Source organism: Mobula birostris, chromosome 6 (assembly GCF_030028105.1).
Source record: "Mobula birostris isolate sMobBir1 chromosome 6, sMobBir1.hap1, whole genome shotgun sequence".
Taxonomy (NCBI): Eukaryota; Metazoa; Chordata; class Chondrichthyes; order Myliobatiformes; family Myliobatidae; genus Mobula; species Mobula birostris.
This window is the reverse complement of record NC_092375.1, coordinates 123,806,275-123,826,583: the sequence shown is the minus strand read 5'-3', so window position 1 is coordinate 123,826,583 and position 20,309 is coordinate 123,806,275. Positions and strand designations below refer to the sequence as shown.

The 20,309-nt window shown below is 43.1% G+C and overlaps 1 protein-coding gene across 3 annotated transcripts in view; it reads left to right on the top strand.

The window, feature by feature from the left end:
• LOC140199341 (receptor tyrosine-protein kinase erbB-4-like) overlaps nt 1-20,309 on the top strand; it is a 986,886-nt gene that overhangs the window by 646,525 nt on the left and 320,052 nt on the right. For all 3 annotated transcript variants that reach the window (XM_072261212.1, XM_072261213.1, XM_072261211.1), the window contains exons 8-12: nt 2,995-3,108; nt 5,340-5,466; nt 12,839-12,912; nt 15,897-15,987; nt 20,074-20,273. In XM_072261212.1, coding sequence (XP_072117313.1) covers nt 2,995-3,108; nt 5,340-5,466; nt 12,839-12,912; nt 15,897-15,987; nt 20,074-20,273 — 606 coding nt within the window. The remainder of the gene's footprint in view (nt 1-2,994; nt 3,109-5,339; nt 5,467-12,838; nt 12,913-15,896; nt 15,988-20,073; nt 20,274-20,309) is intronic.

Below are 20,309 nucleotides of genomic sequence, written 5' to 3'. Positions count from 1 at the left end.
GTTTAGGGAATAATGACAAGAACAAAAGGTCTGTACATGTTCCGTACAGACGCAACCATCGTAGCTCTTCTGGGAACGCTGATGCTGCCTCTGCATCAGCCGATGCTGATTCTCCCGTGATCTTTAAGTTCTTGAGGCTGTAGCGCTTTACGTAACCAGCCAGCCATCCCTTACTAGCCTTAAGCTCCTTCCTCTCGCTCACAACACAAGTAGTGAATGAACGAGGCGCGAGGAAAACAATGTTCAAACAATGAGTAATACTTTTAATCATCTCGGGATTACAGTACTTATAATACGTAATACAATGGAAATGCTATGTAAGTAGTTGTTACACTGTATTATTTAGAGAATAAGGATGGTTTGGAGGAGACTCAATAATACTAATGCCAGGATCTGTGCTCAAACGAGCGCTGGAGAGAGAACTCACGTTTTTTTTTCGATCCTGATCTGCGGTTGGTTGAATCCGCGGATGCGGAACCCGCGGTTATGGAGAGCCGACTGTGTGTGTGTGTGTGTGTGTGTGTGTGTGTGTGGGTGTGTGTGTATATATATACCTGTGTACTTATATGATATATGTTTCATTTGAAACCTCCCAGATTAGACTGTGCACATACTCACAGGAAACAGGATCAGCTTCGTGTCATCTTGAGAATCTGTCTCCCCGTTATGAATTTATGATCAATCTTTGTATTATACAGCTGATGAAAACATTGATTCCTGACTAAATCCATAAAGTCAACCAGATTGTAACTCACGAGGCGGTTCCTATGAGTCACAGTGTACTCCCACCGATGGATTTCCTCTCAGTCATGATTTCTTCAGGTCTTAGCTCTTCCTCTGTTGCTGAAGGAGCTGGCTGCCGCCAACTGGACCGTGGTTCATGAGGGAGCCCAGTCAGGACAAGGTTACATGTTTCTGACTGCACAGCATGCAAGCCTTATGTTAGGGGGTTTACTGAGCAGAATCACCTCCCATCGCTCTCCCAATCACCCCAGTCTGCTCCACAGACACAAGAACCAAGAATCACTCCAGTGCTTTTAAATGGACTGTCCACTTCCCTTAGTATCTCTACCGCTATAGGAAAAGCACTGGTGAGTGGCTCAGATATTCATCCTTGTGTCACAGTTTAATTCTGTTGTTCAGAACTGCAAAACTGCCAGCCTTGCGTGTGTGGCATCAAATTGCAGACATAAAAGACCGCAGCTGCTAGAATCTGGAGCAACACTCAAAACGCTGGATTAGGCAGCATCCATGGAGGGAAATGGACAGTCAACGTATCAGTTGAGATGCTTCATCTGGACTGAAAGATAGAGGGGAGAAAGTACAAAAAGGTGAAATGAAGGGGTGGGGCCTTCTCACTTTCACTTATCACCTCCCAGTTTCTGCTGCCATTGCCACCCCGCCTCTCCCCTGTCAGTCTGTCACTCCTTCCCCTCACCTGAATCCACCTATTGCCTGCCTAGTCTTGCTCCACTCCTTCATCCACCTCTTACACTGCCTTCCTCTCCTCCTCCTTTCAGTCTCGTCGTACGGTCTTGACCCAAAACATCAGCTGTCTATTTCCCTTCACAGATGCTGCCCAATCTCCTGAATTCCTCCAGCAGTTTGTATGATGATATATGTGGCATGCCTGCATTCGTTGGTTAGGGCATTGAGCATAAGAGTGAGGCAGCCATGTTGGATATATATAAAACTTTGGTTAAGCTGGCCTTGGAGTATTGCACATGTTTCTGCTCACCTCATCATAAGGAGGGATATAGAAACTCTGGAGAGGATGCAGAAGAGGTTTACCAGGATTCTGCCTTGATTAGGAGCTATGAACTCTAAGGAGATGTTCGACAAACTTGGGTAATTTTCTCTGAAGTGTCACAGGCTAAGGGGAGACCAAACAGAAGTTTATAGAATTACAGGTAGCATAGATAGAGCAGACAGTCAGAATCTTCTTCCCAGAGTAGAAACGTCAAGGAGTAGAGAACAGACCTTTAAGGCAAGAGAGTTACAAAAGATGTCCAGGACAAGTATTTTATACAGAGGGTGGTAAGTGACTGGAGTGTGCTGCCAAGGGAAGCGGTGGAAGCAGATACCGTGTGATAGTCATGTTTAAAATGCTTTTAGATAGACAGGAATATCTGGGGAATGGAGGGATATGGATCAGGTGCAGTCAGAAGGAGCTAGCTTAATTAGGCCTAGTGTTTGGAGCAATCATAATGAGCCTATGGCCTGTTCTTCTGCCATACTGTTCTGTGTTCTATGCTCGAATCACCCTGCAGTACTCCAGAGACTTCAGAAATGCAAAATTCTGAAAGTTTATGTCTTTGATTGCAAAGTTTTTGCTCTCCATTACTGCCTCTGTGCACACAAAGAAATGAATATAAAGTATTTAAGAGGTAAGTATCACCAACACTACTTTCCTGTTGTTAAGAATAGGGCCTCCTGGCTCACATCCTCTTCCCATGCACCAGAGAAATTGCCCCGACTTTTGACATTTGCTGCCAATGATAGTTATAAGTAAATAACCTCTATTCTGGAAGTTAAAACAAAGTCCAGCCGAATGAAAAAAAATATTGCACAGAAATTGAGCCCAAAATGTATACTGGCAGCACAGGAATAGGAAATGTGATATGGCGTGCTTCCACCTCCTTACATAGAGGCTGCTGAACTAATGTAGTAATGATAGAGCTGGTGGCCAAAACATAGCATTGAATGCACTGAACAGTCAGTTAACTCAGGATAGATGGACAGAGCAGATTGTAGGTGGAGACCTGCTTCTTTGCAGCTTGGCAGCAGTGGTTAATGATAGAGATGGAGGAAGGTCTCTGAGGTATTGGTGGGTGGAGATACAGTGAGTTCAACAATACTTTTCAGGGTTTCAGTCAAAGTAGCATGATAATGATGAGAGGTCATGTGATGGGCAGCCTCAGACTTCAAGTGAATTTACTGAGCGATGGCCTGGAATAGAATAAACAGCCAGAAATATTCACTCTCCCCTCACAGATAACTTTGTAGTGGATCACAGTTCCTGTGTACGAGCGTGCCCTAGCAACAAGATGGAAGTAGAAGAAAATGGCATCAAAGTATGCAAGCCCTGCACAGACATTTGTCCAAAAGGTAATGTCCACTTCATTCTAATTCTACCCGCCCTCAACCAGAAAGCAGAGAATAGAGAATCAAATTTATTATCACTGAACTGACGTGAAATTTGTTGCTTTGTGGCAGCAGTACAATGCAAAGTTATAAAAAATTATAAGTTACAAAAATAAATAAGTCGTGCAAAGACAGGGAATAATGAGGTAGTGTTTGTGCACCAGCATTCTGTACCTTCATTGATATCACCACGTCAGATGTGAGATTTATGGGAACATGACAAGGGAGCCCAAACTCATCACTTTAAGGACCTGCTCTCCTTTCCAAGAAACCACTGACTCTCTACCAGGGTACATAAGGTTCAGGATCTCCCAAACTTGTCCCTGAGCTTCCAGGATTTCAGTAATATTCATGTTGAACCAAACTCTAACCTCATTGGTCCCCAGGGGCCAGGATGAGGAACAATCATAACAATACAAGATAAAAGGAGCAAGAGTAGGCTACTCGGGACCTTACGTCTGACCCAATGTACAATATGGCCGATCTGCATCAGGTCTCACCTTCTCTTCTGTGCCAGTTCCTTATATCCCTCAATTGCCTGATCTTTTGATCTGTCTCCACGTTAGATTCAGATTTATTTTTCACATGTGCATCGAAACATACAGTGAAATGTGTCATTTGCATTACCAAGCAACCCAAAGATGTGTTGGGGGCAGTCGGCAAGTGTTGCCCTACAGTGTTCTGTCCTCCACAACAGAGAATGCCAGAGATTCACCACTCTCTACAAGAAGAAATTCCCACCAACCTCATCTTTCTTTAATGAACACCCCATATCCCATAACCATGTTCTCTCATTCAAGGCTTTTCCCCCAGTAGAATTATGACAATATCTATCTCACTGTGTCCCCTCAGGATCTCATGTGATCCATTAAGATCCTGTCTCCCTGTTACACACTCCAGGGCTCTCACCCAGACAATGGTACTGATGCTAAATTGATCCCAAAAGTGACATTCATCTGAGGGGCTGGAGAACAAATACGTAGTTGGGCTACAGTGTTTGACCAATCAGTGAACCACTCGTTAATAATGGTGGGCATTAATTAGCAATGTCCACTAGCATTGCTAATTAATCTCCAGCAACAATCAATGACATTGCTAATTACTGTCCACCAGCACTGGACATGCACCCAGATGGGTTACAGGTATTGTGGCTAACAAAAAGCTGACGGTTGGTCGAAGGTGGACAGATAAAGCTAACATTGTGCCAAGTGTATTGGCATGTCCAAGTGACCAGGCAATCCCACGGTTAAGCCAGTTCACCCTGGCTGAGGCAGTGGAGTGGTGCCATTGTTGACCATGCTTCCATGCAAAGCAAACAAAGGCTGGACCATGGTTCCTGCCCTCGACAGCAGTTAGCAAGCTGCCTGAGGAAAGTATGTAGTGCGTAGATCAACAGCAGGTGGGCTGCCAAACGCAAATGGCAATGGATGTTTTACTGAGGGAAGCGATACCTTTTGGCAGTACAATGAGAGGAAAAAGGAAATGGGGGGAAAGAAATGCTAAGCAGACAGAGGAAGCAATAGATTAAAATGCTTCAATTCAGACCTCTGATGACGTGAGTAATGGTTTGGGAGATCTACCCATACATAACCAAAGCTTTACAGTGAAAAGAAGGCAGGGAGCCCAGAGGAATAAAAGAATATCAACATAATTCGGAACTTTGAGTTGGTTTAATAGTGTGACATGTTCAGAGAGAAAGGGTAAATCTTAGATTTTCATATTATCATATAAGAGATCCACTCAAGAGCCTTATAACACAAGATAAATGTTAGGAAATTGAAGATAACCCATAAACAGGCAGCTAGCCGAGCTGCTACGTTGCAGCCACGGAGACCAGGGTTCAATCCTGACATGTAGTATTACCTGTGTGTAATTTGCACATCCTCCTGTGTTTCCTCTGGGTGTTCCGGTTACCTCCTACTTCTCAAAATGTATTGGGAGGAAGACTGGCCATTGAAAATTGCTCCTCTGTTTAAGAGTACCAGAAGGATCAAAAGGGAGTTGGCGGGGACATAAAAAAGAATAGTATATAGGGAAATAAAAGGAAGGCATTGAATTGCCCCATAAGCCTGATGAGATGATTAGTCTCCTTCTATGTTGTGAGAAAAACTATGTTAAAAAAAAAAGCCTTCCTGTGTGCCTTACTTTCCAACACATTGATCCATTATCATGTCCTCCTCATTCTCCTCGCACAGCTTGTGACGGCATTGGAACTGGAAGTCTGCAGATGGCGAAAACGGTTGACTCGAGCAACATTGGCAAGTTTACAAACTGCACCAAAATCAATGGAAACCTTATCTTCCTCATTACCGGCATTGAGGGGTGAGTACCTCGACAGTGCTGGTACAGATTGCACTAATTATAAACTATTAACCAGAAGCCCAGCAATTTGTGGCAAAGCTTTCAACTTTAGATGAAGCAGAATGGGAGGCACGTCTTGAGGGAGAAGTCAGAGTAACCCATAGACACACACGTGAAGTACAGAAATCAGAAGATAGAAAACTGTAGATGCTGAAAATCAGAACTAAAAATAGAAAATGTTGGACACCAAGCACAAAACGCTGGAGGAACTCAGCATCAATGGAGAGGAATGAACTGATGAATTTTTGGGCCGAGATCCTTTATCAGGACTAGAACAGATGGGAGAAGAAGGTGGAGGGAGGGAGGAGTAGGAGTACAAACTGACGGATGATAGGGGAAACCAGGTGAGGGGGAAACCAGGTGAGTAGGTGGGGGAGAAAGGATGATGTGAGAAGCTGGGAGGTGATATGTGGAAGAGGCAAAGGGCTGAAGAACAAGGAATCTGATAGGATAGGAGAGTGAACCATGGGAGAAGTGGAAGGAGGAGGGGTATCAGAGGGAGGTAAAAGGCAGGTAAGGAGAAGAGAATGGGTAAGAAGGGAGCCGAAACGGGAAATGGAAAAGAGAAAAAGGGAAGGGGGCACTCATTTTACTTGTCCCGCTTACTGGGGTGAAGATGCAGGTATAGCATTTGTTCCACCTACAGGGAACTGCCAGGAGGGAGATCAGTGAGGAGGGATGAGTGGATAAAGGAGTCATTTAGAGAGTGATCTCCATGGAAAGCAGAGTGTAGAGGTTGGGGGGGGGGGGGGGAGGAACAGATGTATTTAGTGGTAGGATCCCTGTGAAGATGATGGAAGTTACTGAGAGTGATGTGCTGGATGCAACAGCTTGTCTGATGGTAAGTAAGAACAAGGAGAAACTTGATGGAGATTCTCTGAGGCAGCATTTGTGGAGAGAAAAGCTAAGCGAACATTTCTGGTCAGTGATTCTTGAGGAGTGCAGAATCTACTGCCTGTTATAAGAGACACCAGTGTTCATTTCTCTTCAAGTCATTACAATGCAATACATGGCAGGGTAAAGAGTCAGTGTCACCAGGTGACTTATTAACCACCCGTATGAATGATCTGCCTTTGGCGCTGGTTAGTTACTATTAAATGCAAGGTTTTGGTGGCAGTAACAGAAGGCTTTAACGAATTTACTGACTCTCAACTGAGTGCCAGAGTCCAGAAATGAACACTCTGGGATGATGCTGACCCCAACTTAGCCAATAGATAGGATGAGCAATCTTATCTGGTTAGGCACCACCTGCAAGATAGATGTTTTCTGGAAAGAAGTTAGTCAATGCATAATGTGATAGAAATTTGTAGCCATCATATTAAATAGTGGTCGATGCTTAATTAGTTGTTAATTTTAACTCTAAGATTGATAGATTTTTGTTCATCAAAGTTATTAAACGGAATAAGGAGAGGTGGGTGTTAAGATCTTGGAGCATAGCACATAGAACATTATAGCACAGTCCAGGCCCTTCGGCCTACGGTGTTGTGCTGACCTTTTATCCTACTCTAAGATTAATCTAACCTTTCCCCCCCTACATAACCCTCCAATTTTATCATCCATGTGTCTTAGATTTTCTTAAATTTCTCTAATGTATCTGCCTCCACCACAACTCCTGATAACATATTCCATGGACCCGTCACTCTCTATGTGAAAAAAATCTGCCTCTGACATCCCCATGCTTTTCTCCAATCAACTTAAAATTATGTCATCACATATTACCCATTGCCATCTCCTCTACTCTCCCTCCGCTGCCAGCCTCTGCCTTCTGTGGGCAAGCCAATTCTGAATATTTTCCCAGGATCCCATGTCTCTTGACATTCTGAATGAGCCTACAATGGGGAATGCAGTCAAACACATTACTAAAATCCATATAAACCACAACCATTGCTCTACTTCCATCAATTTGTTTTGTTACTTCCTTGAAGAATTCAATCAGGCTTGTGAAACGTGACCTGTCCCTCACAAATCTGATTTTATTATCCCCAATCAGACTCTACTTTTCCAAATGCTCATAAATACGTTTGTATTATCTCTAAGAATCCTCCACAATAGTTTGCCCACCATTGGTGTAAGAGTCACTGGTTCATAATTCCCAGGATTATCCGTTTCTCAAGGAGAGGAATAACATTTGTCACCTTCCAATCTTCTGAAACTACTCCTGTGGCCAGTGAGGACACAAAGATTGCCAAAGTCACAGCAATCTCTTATCTCTTTTCCCATAGTAATCAGGGCAAAATCATGTCTGGCCCCGGGGACTTAGCTATCCTCATGTCTTTCAAAAGTTCTAACACATCCTCTTTCTTAAAACGGACATGTTCCAGCATATTAGTCTTTTCTACACTGTCTCCCATGCACCGGTTAACTGTGCTCTCAGTAATTGTTTTAACAGGTCAAAGGGTCAACTAGCATACCCTGTCTACAATTTCACCCCAATGTTACTTGACATGCTGCTGCAGGAGGTGACAACAGTGGTGGAGGTTTTGCTCGGTCTAGTCCTGATGTTAGCTTCAGTATTTGCCTGGAAATTAATCCCTGTCCTAAACCACTGTACTGTATATGTTTGCATTACATTGTATTGTGTTGTATTTCTGAAGCACAAGTAGGCCTTTCAACTCTTCAAACCTCCTCTGCCATTTAATACAGTCGTGGCAGATTCCCTCTCTCACTACCATATTGCCAAACTCTGTCCAGGCCCTTTGATGCCTTTTGTGTGTAAGATAAAACTCTGGATGATAGACAATTCTCTTCTTATATACATTCAGTGACTTGGATTCCTATGTGGTAAAGAACTGCATGAGTTCATCCCCCTCCGAAGAAGTTTCTCCTCACTTCAGTCCCAAGTTTTTTGTTCAGAGACTGTGACCTCTCCCCCCTTCCCCAACCATGCATTCTAACCACCTCACCTCCTCCTCATCCCATTGAGCCCTGTCAGGACTTTATGTTTCAATAATATCTCCTCTCATTCTTCTAAACGTAAGAGGCTGAGTTGTCTTATTCTAATCTCACCTGATTCCCATCCCAGGATATACTCAGATAGTTTGGTTCTATTGATTTTAATGGAGCTGAATTTCAAAAAGCAGTTCAACACAGAGCTGCTGTTTTATGACACTTTCAGTGCACCTGATTGGGGCGTGATGTTCCAGGTCATACAGTCAATTGCCATGGAAACAAGTCCTTCAGTCCAACTGGTCCATGCTGACTAAGATGGCCATTGAAATTAGCTCCATTGGCCTATATCCCTCTAAATTTTTCCCATCCAGGTACCTATCCAAGTAACTTTTAAATGTTGCTATTGTGCCTGTTTCAACCACTTCCTCCAGCAGCTCATTCCATTTAAAGAGCACCCCATATGTGAAGAAGTTGTCTTTTTCAAGTTAGATCTCTTTTCATGTAGTGATGTCCTCGGACTGTATTGGTCATTGATGTAAACAACACATTTCACTACATGTTTTGCTATTTCGATGTCTATGTGACAAATAAAGCTAATCTCTTTAACTTTAAATCTTTCTCTACTCATCTTAAGCCTATTCCTTCCAGGTTTTCATTCCTTTCTCTTGAGAAAAAGAGGGTGCACATTCACCCCGTGGATACCTCTCATGATTTTTTTATTCACCTCTGTAGGGTCACTCCTCATTCTCCTACTTACCAAGGAATAAAGTCTAAGCCAGCCCAACCTCTTGCTATAACCCTGTCCCTCGGATCCTCGTAACGTTCTGGTAAATCGTCATTCATGGTGAAACCTCCACTTCATTTTCCTTTCCTCACTTCATTTAATAGCTTTGACTATTCTAATAAGGGCAGATTTTAAAATTAACAATTGACCGAACGTCAGCCTCCATTTTGTAAGATGGTTGCAGATTTATGTCGTCCTGCGCAGTTGCTAACTCTCTCTTGAAAATAGCCTTGCTTGAGAGACTGTTTGGAGAGGACAAGGCACTAAAGGCCAGTACATCTATCAAAAATCCTTCAATATTTTGCCCTCAAAGTGAAAAGAAACACTTCTCTGGTATTGCCCCCTTGAGTTGGTCACACAGTATTTTGAAATCTGTGGCTCAATCAAAAGTACAGGGATTCATCTAGCAAGACTGCTGCTTCACAGCTCCAGTGACCTGCATTCAATCCTGACCTCCGGTGCCAGTTGTGAGGAGGACCAAAGACATGGGTTCATTGGGCAATGTGAGTTACCCCTAGAGGCTAGGGGAATGGTAGAATCTGAGACAGAGGAGAAGTGGGGAAATTAATGGGACTGTGTGGTTAATGCTGGGGGAGCTCAGCAGGTCAGGCAGCATCTGTGGAAGGGAATAAGCAGTCAACGTTTCGGGCTGAGTATAAATGATAGAAGCAGATGCGTCAAGTCCATGCCAACCATCAGTGTGCTTACTGATTGGCATGGACTCAAAGCATCTGCTTCCATTCTGTATAACTCAATGACTGTCTGACTCCGCTGTCCTTACAGCTGCTCTGTCCCAACTGAGTGAGGTTTTGGTCTTATAGTTGCCCCAATGTCCATCACGAGGCAGATAGAACTCAGTTCATGCTGCAGTTCCAGATTAGGCACCGCCTCACCTAATCCAAACTAACCCTCCAAATCAAGGGCCCTGCATTCTTGCACAGAAGCTTTTGTGCATCCCAAATAGTTGTAAAGCAAAAATTAAAATTAGCCCCTATGAGCTCTGTTTTTCTTTTTTGCACAGGAAATTGAAGTAGAAAGTGTTAAATAGCCAAAGCAGGGATAATTTGCTGCAGCTACATTTGAAGGCTCAGATTTTAAATTACCTATAACAGACTTCAGTCTCCAGCCACCAGGCAAATGATATAAGGGAAAATTATCTTCTGTCATTCATGATCCATACGAAGTTCCCGGCCTGTTGAGAGAGTTACAATGGTACGTTGTAGAGGTAGTAATTTGAGAGTTATTCATACCCAGTCAATCAATATCTCTTCTATTTAGTATGTGACAATAACTTGGCACATTGGTTGTAGTGATGGCACAGGAACAAGAGAGGTTGTGAATATTATTCCTACCAAAAGTCATTGAATTTGCTGACATCTGGGTCAGTAGCAGATAATAAATGCAAACTAGAGGAACAGCTCATTAACTTCCATCTGGGCAGCCTACCAGCTGGCAGAATGAGCACTGAAATCTCCAACTTCCGGTAACCCCTCATCCCGCTGATCTCTTCTCCCTACTTTTCCTTAATCTCTTTTCTCCTAATCCACCAGCATTCATCATCAGACCATGTCTTCCCTCTCCCCCACCCTCTCAGTTTGCTCAACACCCACACACTCCTGTCACTGGTTCCCCTCCCCAAATCTCTTTTTTTTAATTCCATGCCCCACCCTCCTGTCCTGTAAAAGAGCAGTGAATCTGTGGAATTCTTTGCCACAGGCAGCTGTGAAAGCTAAGTCTTTATGTTTAAGGCAGGGATTGATAGATTCTTGATTAGTCAGGGCATGAGGGAAATGGGGAGAAGACAGGAGACTGGGGCTCAGAGGAAAATTGGATCACCCATAATGAAATGGCTAAGCAGACTCAATGGGCCAAATGGCCTAATTCTACTCCTGTACTTTATGTTCTTACGGTCCTGTTCCATCATCTCCAGTCCCTTGGCACTTCCACCTATCATCCCTCACCTTTTGAACTGTTAAGGCCTTTGATTGTGTTTTAAAAGTTTTCTGATTGGCATAAATGATACTTGTTACATTACAAGATACTTGTACCTTAGATGTAATTAACCAAAGTGTGCGATATGATTTCAATTTAGGTCCAGCCTGTTGTTTGGCTGTGAAATTGTCTTAAAATTCCCCAATAGCTTACAGTACTGCAGCTGTAACAAAGTAATGCAGCAGTTTGCTGCTTCCTAATCTGAACAAACCATGGCAACAGGTATTTTGTATAGTTCATTGGATGTTGATGATGAGCAGGCTGGATGGATGATTCATAATTTTCACAGAAGTACCCAGACGATGGTCAGATAATAGCCCACTGTTGTGAAGGGTGCATTGGGAGTGAGCACGATATGAGGAGTTTACTGTGCATTATATCAGTGGGTTTCTGTCCACTATATCAGGGGGGTTTCTGTGCACTATATCAGGGGGGTTACTGTGCACTATATCAGGGCGTTTACTGTGCACTATATCGGGGGATTTCTGTGCACCATATCGGGAGGGTTTCTGTGCACTCTATCAGGGGTTACTGTGCACTATGTCAGTTGGTATCTGTGCACCATATCAGGAGGGTTATCATGCACTATATTAGGGGGTTAGTGTGCACAATTTGACAACAGAATGCCTAGAGCTAAATGCGAGTCAGTTTCAATCCCAGTTTTGAAGAGAAAACTTGCCCCATCTTTGTAATCTCTTTCAACCTTGCAATCGTCCAACATATCTATATACCCCCACAATTTAGCCCTTTGAGCATCCCTGAACATAACTGTTCAATCGGTGTGGTGTGTGTATGGAGTGAGCTGCCAAAGGAAGGGACTGAAGCAGGTATAATAACAATATCTGGACAGGTACGTGGGTAAGAAAGGTTTAGAGGGTATGGGTCAAACACAGACAAGTGGAACTAGCTTAGACAGACATACAAGAGATTCTGCAGATGCTGGAAATCTGTCCTGGTAAACACTGAGTTCTGATGAAGGGTCTCGGCCCAAAATGTCGACCGTTCATTTCCTCCAGAGATCCTGCCTGACCTGCTGAGTTTCACCAGCATTTTGTGTGTGTATCTTAGATGGGCATCTTGTTTGGCATATGTCGACCGTTCATTTCCTCCAGAGATCCTGCCTGACCTGCTGAGTTTCACCAGCATTTTGTGTGTGTATCTTAGATGGGCATCTTGTTTGGCATAGACACATTGAACTGAAGAACTGGTTTCCATGCTCCATTATTCTGTGATTCTACAACTGAAACGCAATATCCCAACTCAATGCCCTGACTGACAAAGGCCAGCATTCCTGAAGCCTTTTTCACCAGAATGCAATTATCTGTTTCAACTGATGGATAATTAGAGCCCTACAGTGAGCTGACCAGTTCATAGCCGCAGAGAGATTTTGCAAGGAGACAGACCCCACAGTTGATTCAGTCCACACCAACCACCAGGCATCTTTATTTAACCACTAATCTTACCCCAATCCCATTTTATTCTTCCTGCATTCCTCTCAACTTGTCCCCAGATTCTACCACTTACCAACACATTACAGAGTGCAGTCGCCATTTAACCTACAAGCACACTTGTTTTTGGGATGTTTGAAAAAAAATTAGTCCTAGTATATTTTCAGAGTACATTCACTGTGGTGACTGTTGGACTAAGCCAGCTGTTCTTTCTTTCCAGGGACCCCTATCATAACATCGAGGCTCTGGATCCAGAAAAGCTGAATGTCTTTCGGACAGTCCGAGAGATAACAGGTAGTGAAAATGTTACAGTTTATAAACTTTCAAGCTATCTTGTGACATAATGAAGCTACATTTACCGAACAATAAGTCATTTTTTTTGGTGATGAGCCTTGTCAAGTCCACATGGCTCCCAATCCACTCTTAGAGCTCTCTGCTTCTTTCTTGATTACAGACCCAATGAGTTCGCCTCAACCACCATCCTCTTCTGTTGGGTAGAAATGGTCCTTACACTCAACAACTTTTCTTTCAGCTCCATCCACATTCTCCAAACTCAGGGGGTAGCCATGGGCATCCACATGGGTCCCAGCTATGCCTGCATTTTCATTGACACGTGGAACAGTCCATCTTCCAAGCCTTCTCTGGAAATGCTCCCCAACTCTCCCTGCACTATATTGACGACTGCATTAGTGCTGCTTCAAGCACCCATGCTGTGCTCATCAATTTTATCAACTTTTCCTCCAACTTCCTCTCTGCCCTTAAATTCACTTGGTCCATTTCTGACAGCTCTCTCCCCTTTCTTGATCTCTCTATCTCCATATCTGGAGACAACCTGTCAATCAATATATCTTTTATAAACCTACCGACTCTCACAGCTAGTCTGGCTTCTTCCCCCCTCCTTTCCTGTCCTGGTGAAGGGTCTGGGCCCAAAAAGTCAACTGTTTATTCATTTCCATGGATTCTACATGATCTGCTGAGTTCCTCTAGCATTTTGTGTACGTTGCTCTGGATTTCCATCGTCTGCAGAATCTCTTGTCTGTTTGGCTCTCAATCTACTCTTTCCAGCAAGAAAACATCTAATTGATGGGTTGACTTCTGTCCTTTACTAACATATGAACAACTGCATTGCTCATCGTCATTTACTCAACCCTCCTGCCTCTTCCAGAATTCTTTACGTGTTTCACTAAGTTGGCATATTTGAGCCTTGTGCCCTGGATCGATGCTACTCATCTTAAAAATCTTTTCAACTGTAAGCACATAGTGTGTGCTATTGCCCTCTAACCAAGGTTTTGTTCAAGCCCTTCTAATGCAATACCAGGAAGCTTGCAGCCATGGAAACATGTCTCGTCGACAGGAGTTCAGAGAAGATGTGGTTCCCAACCTGGATTGCATGTTTCCTTTCAACTTTCAAGAATTATAAGCAGGCCTTAAATAATATTGTGAGAGTTTAGTTAGAAAATACTCAAGGAAAGTAATCAAAGTGTACTGGGTCGGTTCATTGGCCTGGCTGTGGAGCTACTAGTTTGTCCCTGAGAATCCCTGGGACAGACTCTTATCCAAAAGAGAGAGGCAATGATGGTTTTCATGGTGGGGCTGGGTGTATATTTTATTGAGTGTAAACAATTGGGGTTTGTTCAGAAGGTTGGGAACTATTGCTCAATATGACCAAATATTCCTGGTCAGGAGTGTACTTTGTAGAAGAAATTAATAGTGTGTGGGAAAATGTTGTGGTTATTCGTACATCCCTCTACACATTCAGGCTTGATGGGTTATAAGTAGGAGAACAGAGAGTCAAACAGTCACCAAATGCGGAAGCAGTTTATTTCCACAAGTTTATGATCTCTGAAAAAGTGGTGAGATGAGATTTAGTTACAACTTTCAGACGGAAGTTGATCAGACACTTGAAACATGACAACCTGAAGGTCAACATGAGAGGGTCAGGGGGAGGACTGGGTGGATATTTCAAGGAGAACAGAGGGCTGATTGGCCTGCCTCAGCACTGCAGTAAAACATATTTCACTTCACTGATTTTCTCTGACGTGGATGGGAGATGCAGGCACTATGCAACACAATCCACTCTTCAGTTGTACGTGACAGCACAAAGAAGAAAAGAGTTCTTTCCCCAAACTCTGCGGCATTTTAATATTCACAGAGCTTGCAATGTTTCTGCCACCCATCCACATTTCGTTCAAGTGTACTATCTTGTACCACTGAATGTCCACTGAGTTCTAATCCATGTGCTGTCTTCAAGCACAGTGACTGTTATGGACAAGGAAGTAAATTACAGCAGCATTGCTTGCAGAGAAACTCGAAGAGCTGTGCCCAATATTAAATGATATTGGTGCTACCTATTCTAGGAATATAACATAACACTGAACAAAATAGGTGATGTACGAGGGGTGATTGATAAGTTCGTGGCCCAAGGTAGAACGAGACAATTTTGGAAAACCTAGCACACTTACTTTTCAACATAGTTCCCTCCTACATGTACACACTTAGTCCAGTGGTCGTGGAGCATACGGATCTTGAAACCCCAGAAAGTGCCCACAGCAGGGATGATTGATAAGTTCATGGCCTACGGTCGCAGGAGATGAGTTATACAGCTCTTGTTACATGCACATGCAGTTCAACTCTTTGAGTGATTATGCAGAAAGCTTGAGGTTAATAACTCATCAGTTAATAACTTATCGGGGTGATTGATAAGTTCATGGCCTAAGGTAGAAGGAGATGAGTTACTAATTTCAAACTCTCTGCATAATCACTCAAAGAGTTGAACTGCACATGCATGTAACGAGAGCTGTATAACTCATCTCCATCTAACTTAGGCCATGAACTTATCAATCACCCCTGCTGTGTTCACTTTCTGGAGGTCCAAGATCCGTATGCTCCATGACAGCTGGACTAAGTGTGTAAATGTAGGAGGTGACTATGTTGAAAAACAAATGTTCTAGGTTTTCTAAAATTGACTCCTTCTACCTTAGGCCACGGACTTATCAATCACCCTCGTATTTGTGGTGAAGGTGAAATATTTAAAGGAAACCTGAGGGGGCACTTATTCGCTCAGAGGGTAGTTAGAAAATTGAATGAGCTGCCAGCTGAAGTGGTGGACTGCAATATTTAAGAGAAGTTTGGATAAGCGCATGGATGGGTGGGGGATGGTCTAGGTGCGGGGCTAGTGGGACCAGGCAGAATAACAGCCTAGCAAAGACTAGATGGAATGAAGGACCTACTACCTTAATAATGCAATGACTTTTCTTTATTGTTTTTCTCTCTGTTAGGTTTTTTGAATATTCAGTCATGGCCAAGAAATATGACAGATTTCAATGTGTTTGCTAACCTGGTGACAATAGGTGGCAGGAGCCTGTACAGGTAAGTAAATTGTTTAAACTTCTCTGGATATTACAGTTCAGGGCAAAACTAACTGATGTCATGCTTTAATCCCAACTTGATATGTCTATCATTAAGTTCAATAATTCTGTTTAATATAACCATGACATTTTTTTTTACCACATAAACAGAATCATCCCTTTCCATGTGGAACCCAGCCACTTCCCAATACCTAGGAATTGGGGAGTAAATGAGGATACTGACATTGCGTAAAGTTTGCAATAAACTACAATAAATACTCTCCCCTGAGAACTGTTTAAGCTACAGCAATTTCTGGTTAGCAAATTGAATAGACCACAAGAAATGGCAGAGTCATGGACACAACTCAGTCCATCGTAAAAACTAGTCTTCCCTCCACTAACTGCCCACACTTGCCACTGCCTCTGGAAAGCAGCCAACATAATTGAATACCCCTCCAACCTGGGTCACTCTCTCTTTCTCCCCTTCCCATTGAGTAGAATATATAGAAGCCTAAGAAAATGCAACAAAAGGCTCAGTTCAACTTCTGTCCAGTTTTTATAAGACTCAATAATGTTGAATTCTTGATCTCTCATAAGGCAGGGGCCTTGTCACGGCCCTGGCACCTTATTTGTCTACCAGCACTACACTTTGTTTGGAAATGTAGCTCTCTTTTCTGTATTCTGTTATTGTTTTACCTTTTGTTCTACCTCAATGTACTTCTGAAATTTCCTGTCTGGTTGGCACACAAATAATGTTTATCAATCTCTCTCCTACATGTGGCAAAAATAAACCAACTATTCCTCCTCCATTGGAAATCCTTGCTCAGAACTGAAACATTACCGTAAACATTATCTCTGATTCTCCCTCCCTAGATGCTGCCTAACTTGCCAATGTTTTTTTTCACACACTTCCAGCAAATGATTTTCATTTTCTGTATCAGTAGTTTTGGTAAAGAGTAAAAGTCATAGAGTTTTCTTAACTTCAAAGCCAATCACAGCTCATAAAGTTAGCCACAGGCTATTCAGTTCTTTTGTGTGTACCAGACTCACTTCCAGCAAGCATACAAAACCTTAACCCCTTCACCTCCCCTGGGGAAGCAAACAGAAACTGTTTTTTTAAGGAAATATTAATGCCATATGTAGAAGATTGAGGGGAAATTTGATGGAGGTATACAATATTATGAGGAGTATAGATAGGATAAATGCAGGCAGGCTTTTTCCACTGAGGTATGGTGGGACTACAACCAGAGGTCACGTGTTAAGGGTGAAAGGTGAAATGTTCTAGGGGAACATGAGGGGAGGCTTCTTCACTCAGAGGATCGTGAGAGTGTGAATAAGCTGCCAATGCAAGCTGTGCATATGAGCTCGATTTCAATGCTTAAGAGAATTTTATGTAGGTACATGGATGTTAGGGGTATGGAGGGATGGTGATGGGAATAGGTAGTTTAAATGATTTACCATGGACTAGATGGGCTGTACTTTTCTATGACTCTATACCAATGTCCTATGGTCAGTTATGGCCCTGGGCTACCCTGTATGTTATCAGTTTCACACAACAATATCTCAGCCATAGGATGATGCAAAAGAAAGGGAAATAACTGAGGATGTGGTTGGCCCGGTGAATCTGTGAATTTTAAAATGCAGAGGGAGGAGAAAGGTGTTTAACGTTGGTGGTGAGAGGTTGGGATGGGGTGGAGTAAGGAGTCCGACAGTGCTGATGGTCTAGAAATGAATGAGATGGAGCAGGAGGTTCAGTCAAAATGAACAAATGGTGTGAAGGAAAATTATTGAATTAATTATTTGTATTCCAGTAACTCACCCTCACCACAGGTACTACACCACAAAATATGGGAGCAGAATTGGTCCATTTGGCCCATCGAGTCTGCTCCATTAGTCAGCAATGGCTGATTATTTTCAACCCCATTCTCTAGCATTAGTGATGTCCATTTCCCTCCATAAATGCTGCCTGACCCGTTGAGTTTCCCCGATGCTTTGTGTGTTGCTCCAGATTCCAGCATCTATAGTCTCTGGTCAGGACGCACGCAAGCCATTCTGCTTCCACTGTTTGATTCCACAATGCAGTTGGATTTGTAACGTGATGGACAATAGGAACCACTATTGCCCACGATGCAAACGGGACAATTCTATCTCAAGAGCATTAAGCTCAGCTATCATTAACCCTTCTGACTTAACAATGAGTAAACCTATTAACACTCCATGAAGCTCATTCTGTCTGTTATTGTTAAAAAAATCTTATGCCCTTGCTCTCAGGAAGTGTCTGTATTTACAGCAGGAAGAGTCCAGGTAACTGTGACACTCGCTGCAGACGATACTATTTTTCAAGTAGTTTTTAATGTAAAAGACAGTTGGAAGGGAAAGTCATTGCTGTTAATTTCTGTTAATTGGAAGGAGAGCTTTCTAATTCACCTGCCCTTAAATTAGTCCATGGAAAGTCCTGCCTGCATCAAGCATTTGTGATGTATTATGACTATATTGAGATTGCAGAGAGAGAAGACATAAAAAAACACTTGGTGAGTTAAGATCCTGCCAGTATAAATAATTCCCAGGAAATGCTAATCATAAGAGGAAGAGGAGGAAAATGACAAGCTTTCAAAAATTTCTCATTCATCCCTTCCCTGCGGAAGGATGCCTATAATCAGGCAGGATCAATTGAAACAAGAATTGAGCCTTTATCTCCAAAGGGTCACTTGACGTTTGCCTTCTAAAGCCACAGTGTTCCCCCTCCCAGCATTGAGTGGATAATTACACATTGGTGAACCAGCCAACACAATGAAATCATTACATTGCCCAAACACACATGCACCCTGGAGAAGTCGGTCTGATGTCAAAATGATATGCTGCCTTTTGGAAATGCCCCGAGCTGTTAAAGTAATGATGCAGACACCAAGTGGCGAGGTGGGGATGTATGGCTGAAGCATCAACACAATATGTATTTTCTTACTCAATTCAGTTAATTACAGTACTTATTTTAATTGCAGAGTTTTTTCAGCGTTTTTCAAAGGAGTAGAACCAAGATCACACCATGTACATCCAGCTTTAAGTCTCAATTATTCCCCCGGGGTTTGTAGATCCTGCAGCTTTCACACAATCAGTGTCACATGCACTCTAAGGAGTGAACTACCTTCTTTTGACAGAGACTTCCTCGCAGAACCTGGCCTCCAATACAAAACAAAAACAGACAAAAGATTGTGCTTTCGATGCCAAGATGGCTCTGAGGGCAGCTCACAAAGCCACCACCGGAACCACATAGCAACGAGACTGCTCTCTCCAGAGGAGAAGGCTCATGGGAGCGCCATCATGATCAGCTTCCTTTCCCACTCATACACCCTCCCAACTTGGCCATAAATTGCTTCACTGACACTGAGTTAAGGTCCTGTAACTCCCGACCGAACAGAGGAAGAGCTTTCAATACACAGTCAGCAGTGATTATCAGAGGCAGTGTCCCGCCTTCTTCTCAGTATTACAAGGTTTGGTCAGTTAATAATGGCCATGCCAAAGATGTAACCATCTCAAGAATGAACCACAAGAAGGTAGAGCAACAGTTCCTTTTCACTAATTCTGAAGCCACAGAGATCAAAGTCAAGGTTGATTGATCGTTATATGCCCAAGCATATGGATGCACAGTTGTAAAGACCAGTTTACTTGCAGCAGCATCCACAGACATGTGACATCTGATAAGCAGCATCAACAAAATGGACAGAAATTAGATGTAATTTGCACCATTTTTACAATTAGAACAAAGACAAAGTCCTTCGTAGTGCAAAAAGTCAAAGTGAAAAATGAATGGCTTGAGGGTTATCATGTTATAGAGCTGGGGGTTTGATCTTCTATCCACTTCCTAACTCCCCAGTGCATTCAGAAGTTCCATAGTATGAAAGTGGTTAACCTCGCTGGTTGGAATCGGTACACCATTGCACCCGTGGCCTGCACTTGCCAAGACATAGTTGATGTGGGATGGTCAGAGGCAGGCAGTGCAATTGCTGGAGGCAGGGTCTCCATCTGAGGCATCCTGCCAGAGTTTGGAGGAGGTGGAGGGTGGTGGTCCTGTGCGCCAATCAGCTAATCATGTCACTGTTCCTTCCTGCAGCGGGATCTCGTTGCTGATTCTGAAGCAGCAGTGGATAACGTCCCTCCATTTCCAGTCGCTGATGGAAATAAGTGCCGGCAATGTGTATGTCTCAGACAACCCCAACCTGTGCTACTACCATACGGTCAACTGGACTGTCCTCTTCAGAACCAGCATGCAGAAACCAGTCATAAAGAACAACAGGGACTCACAGAACTGCAGTAAGTTGTACCTTCCAGGGCACCAGCATCCTCACT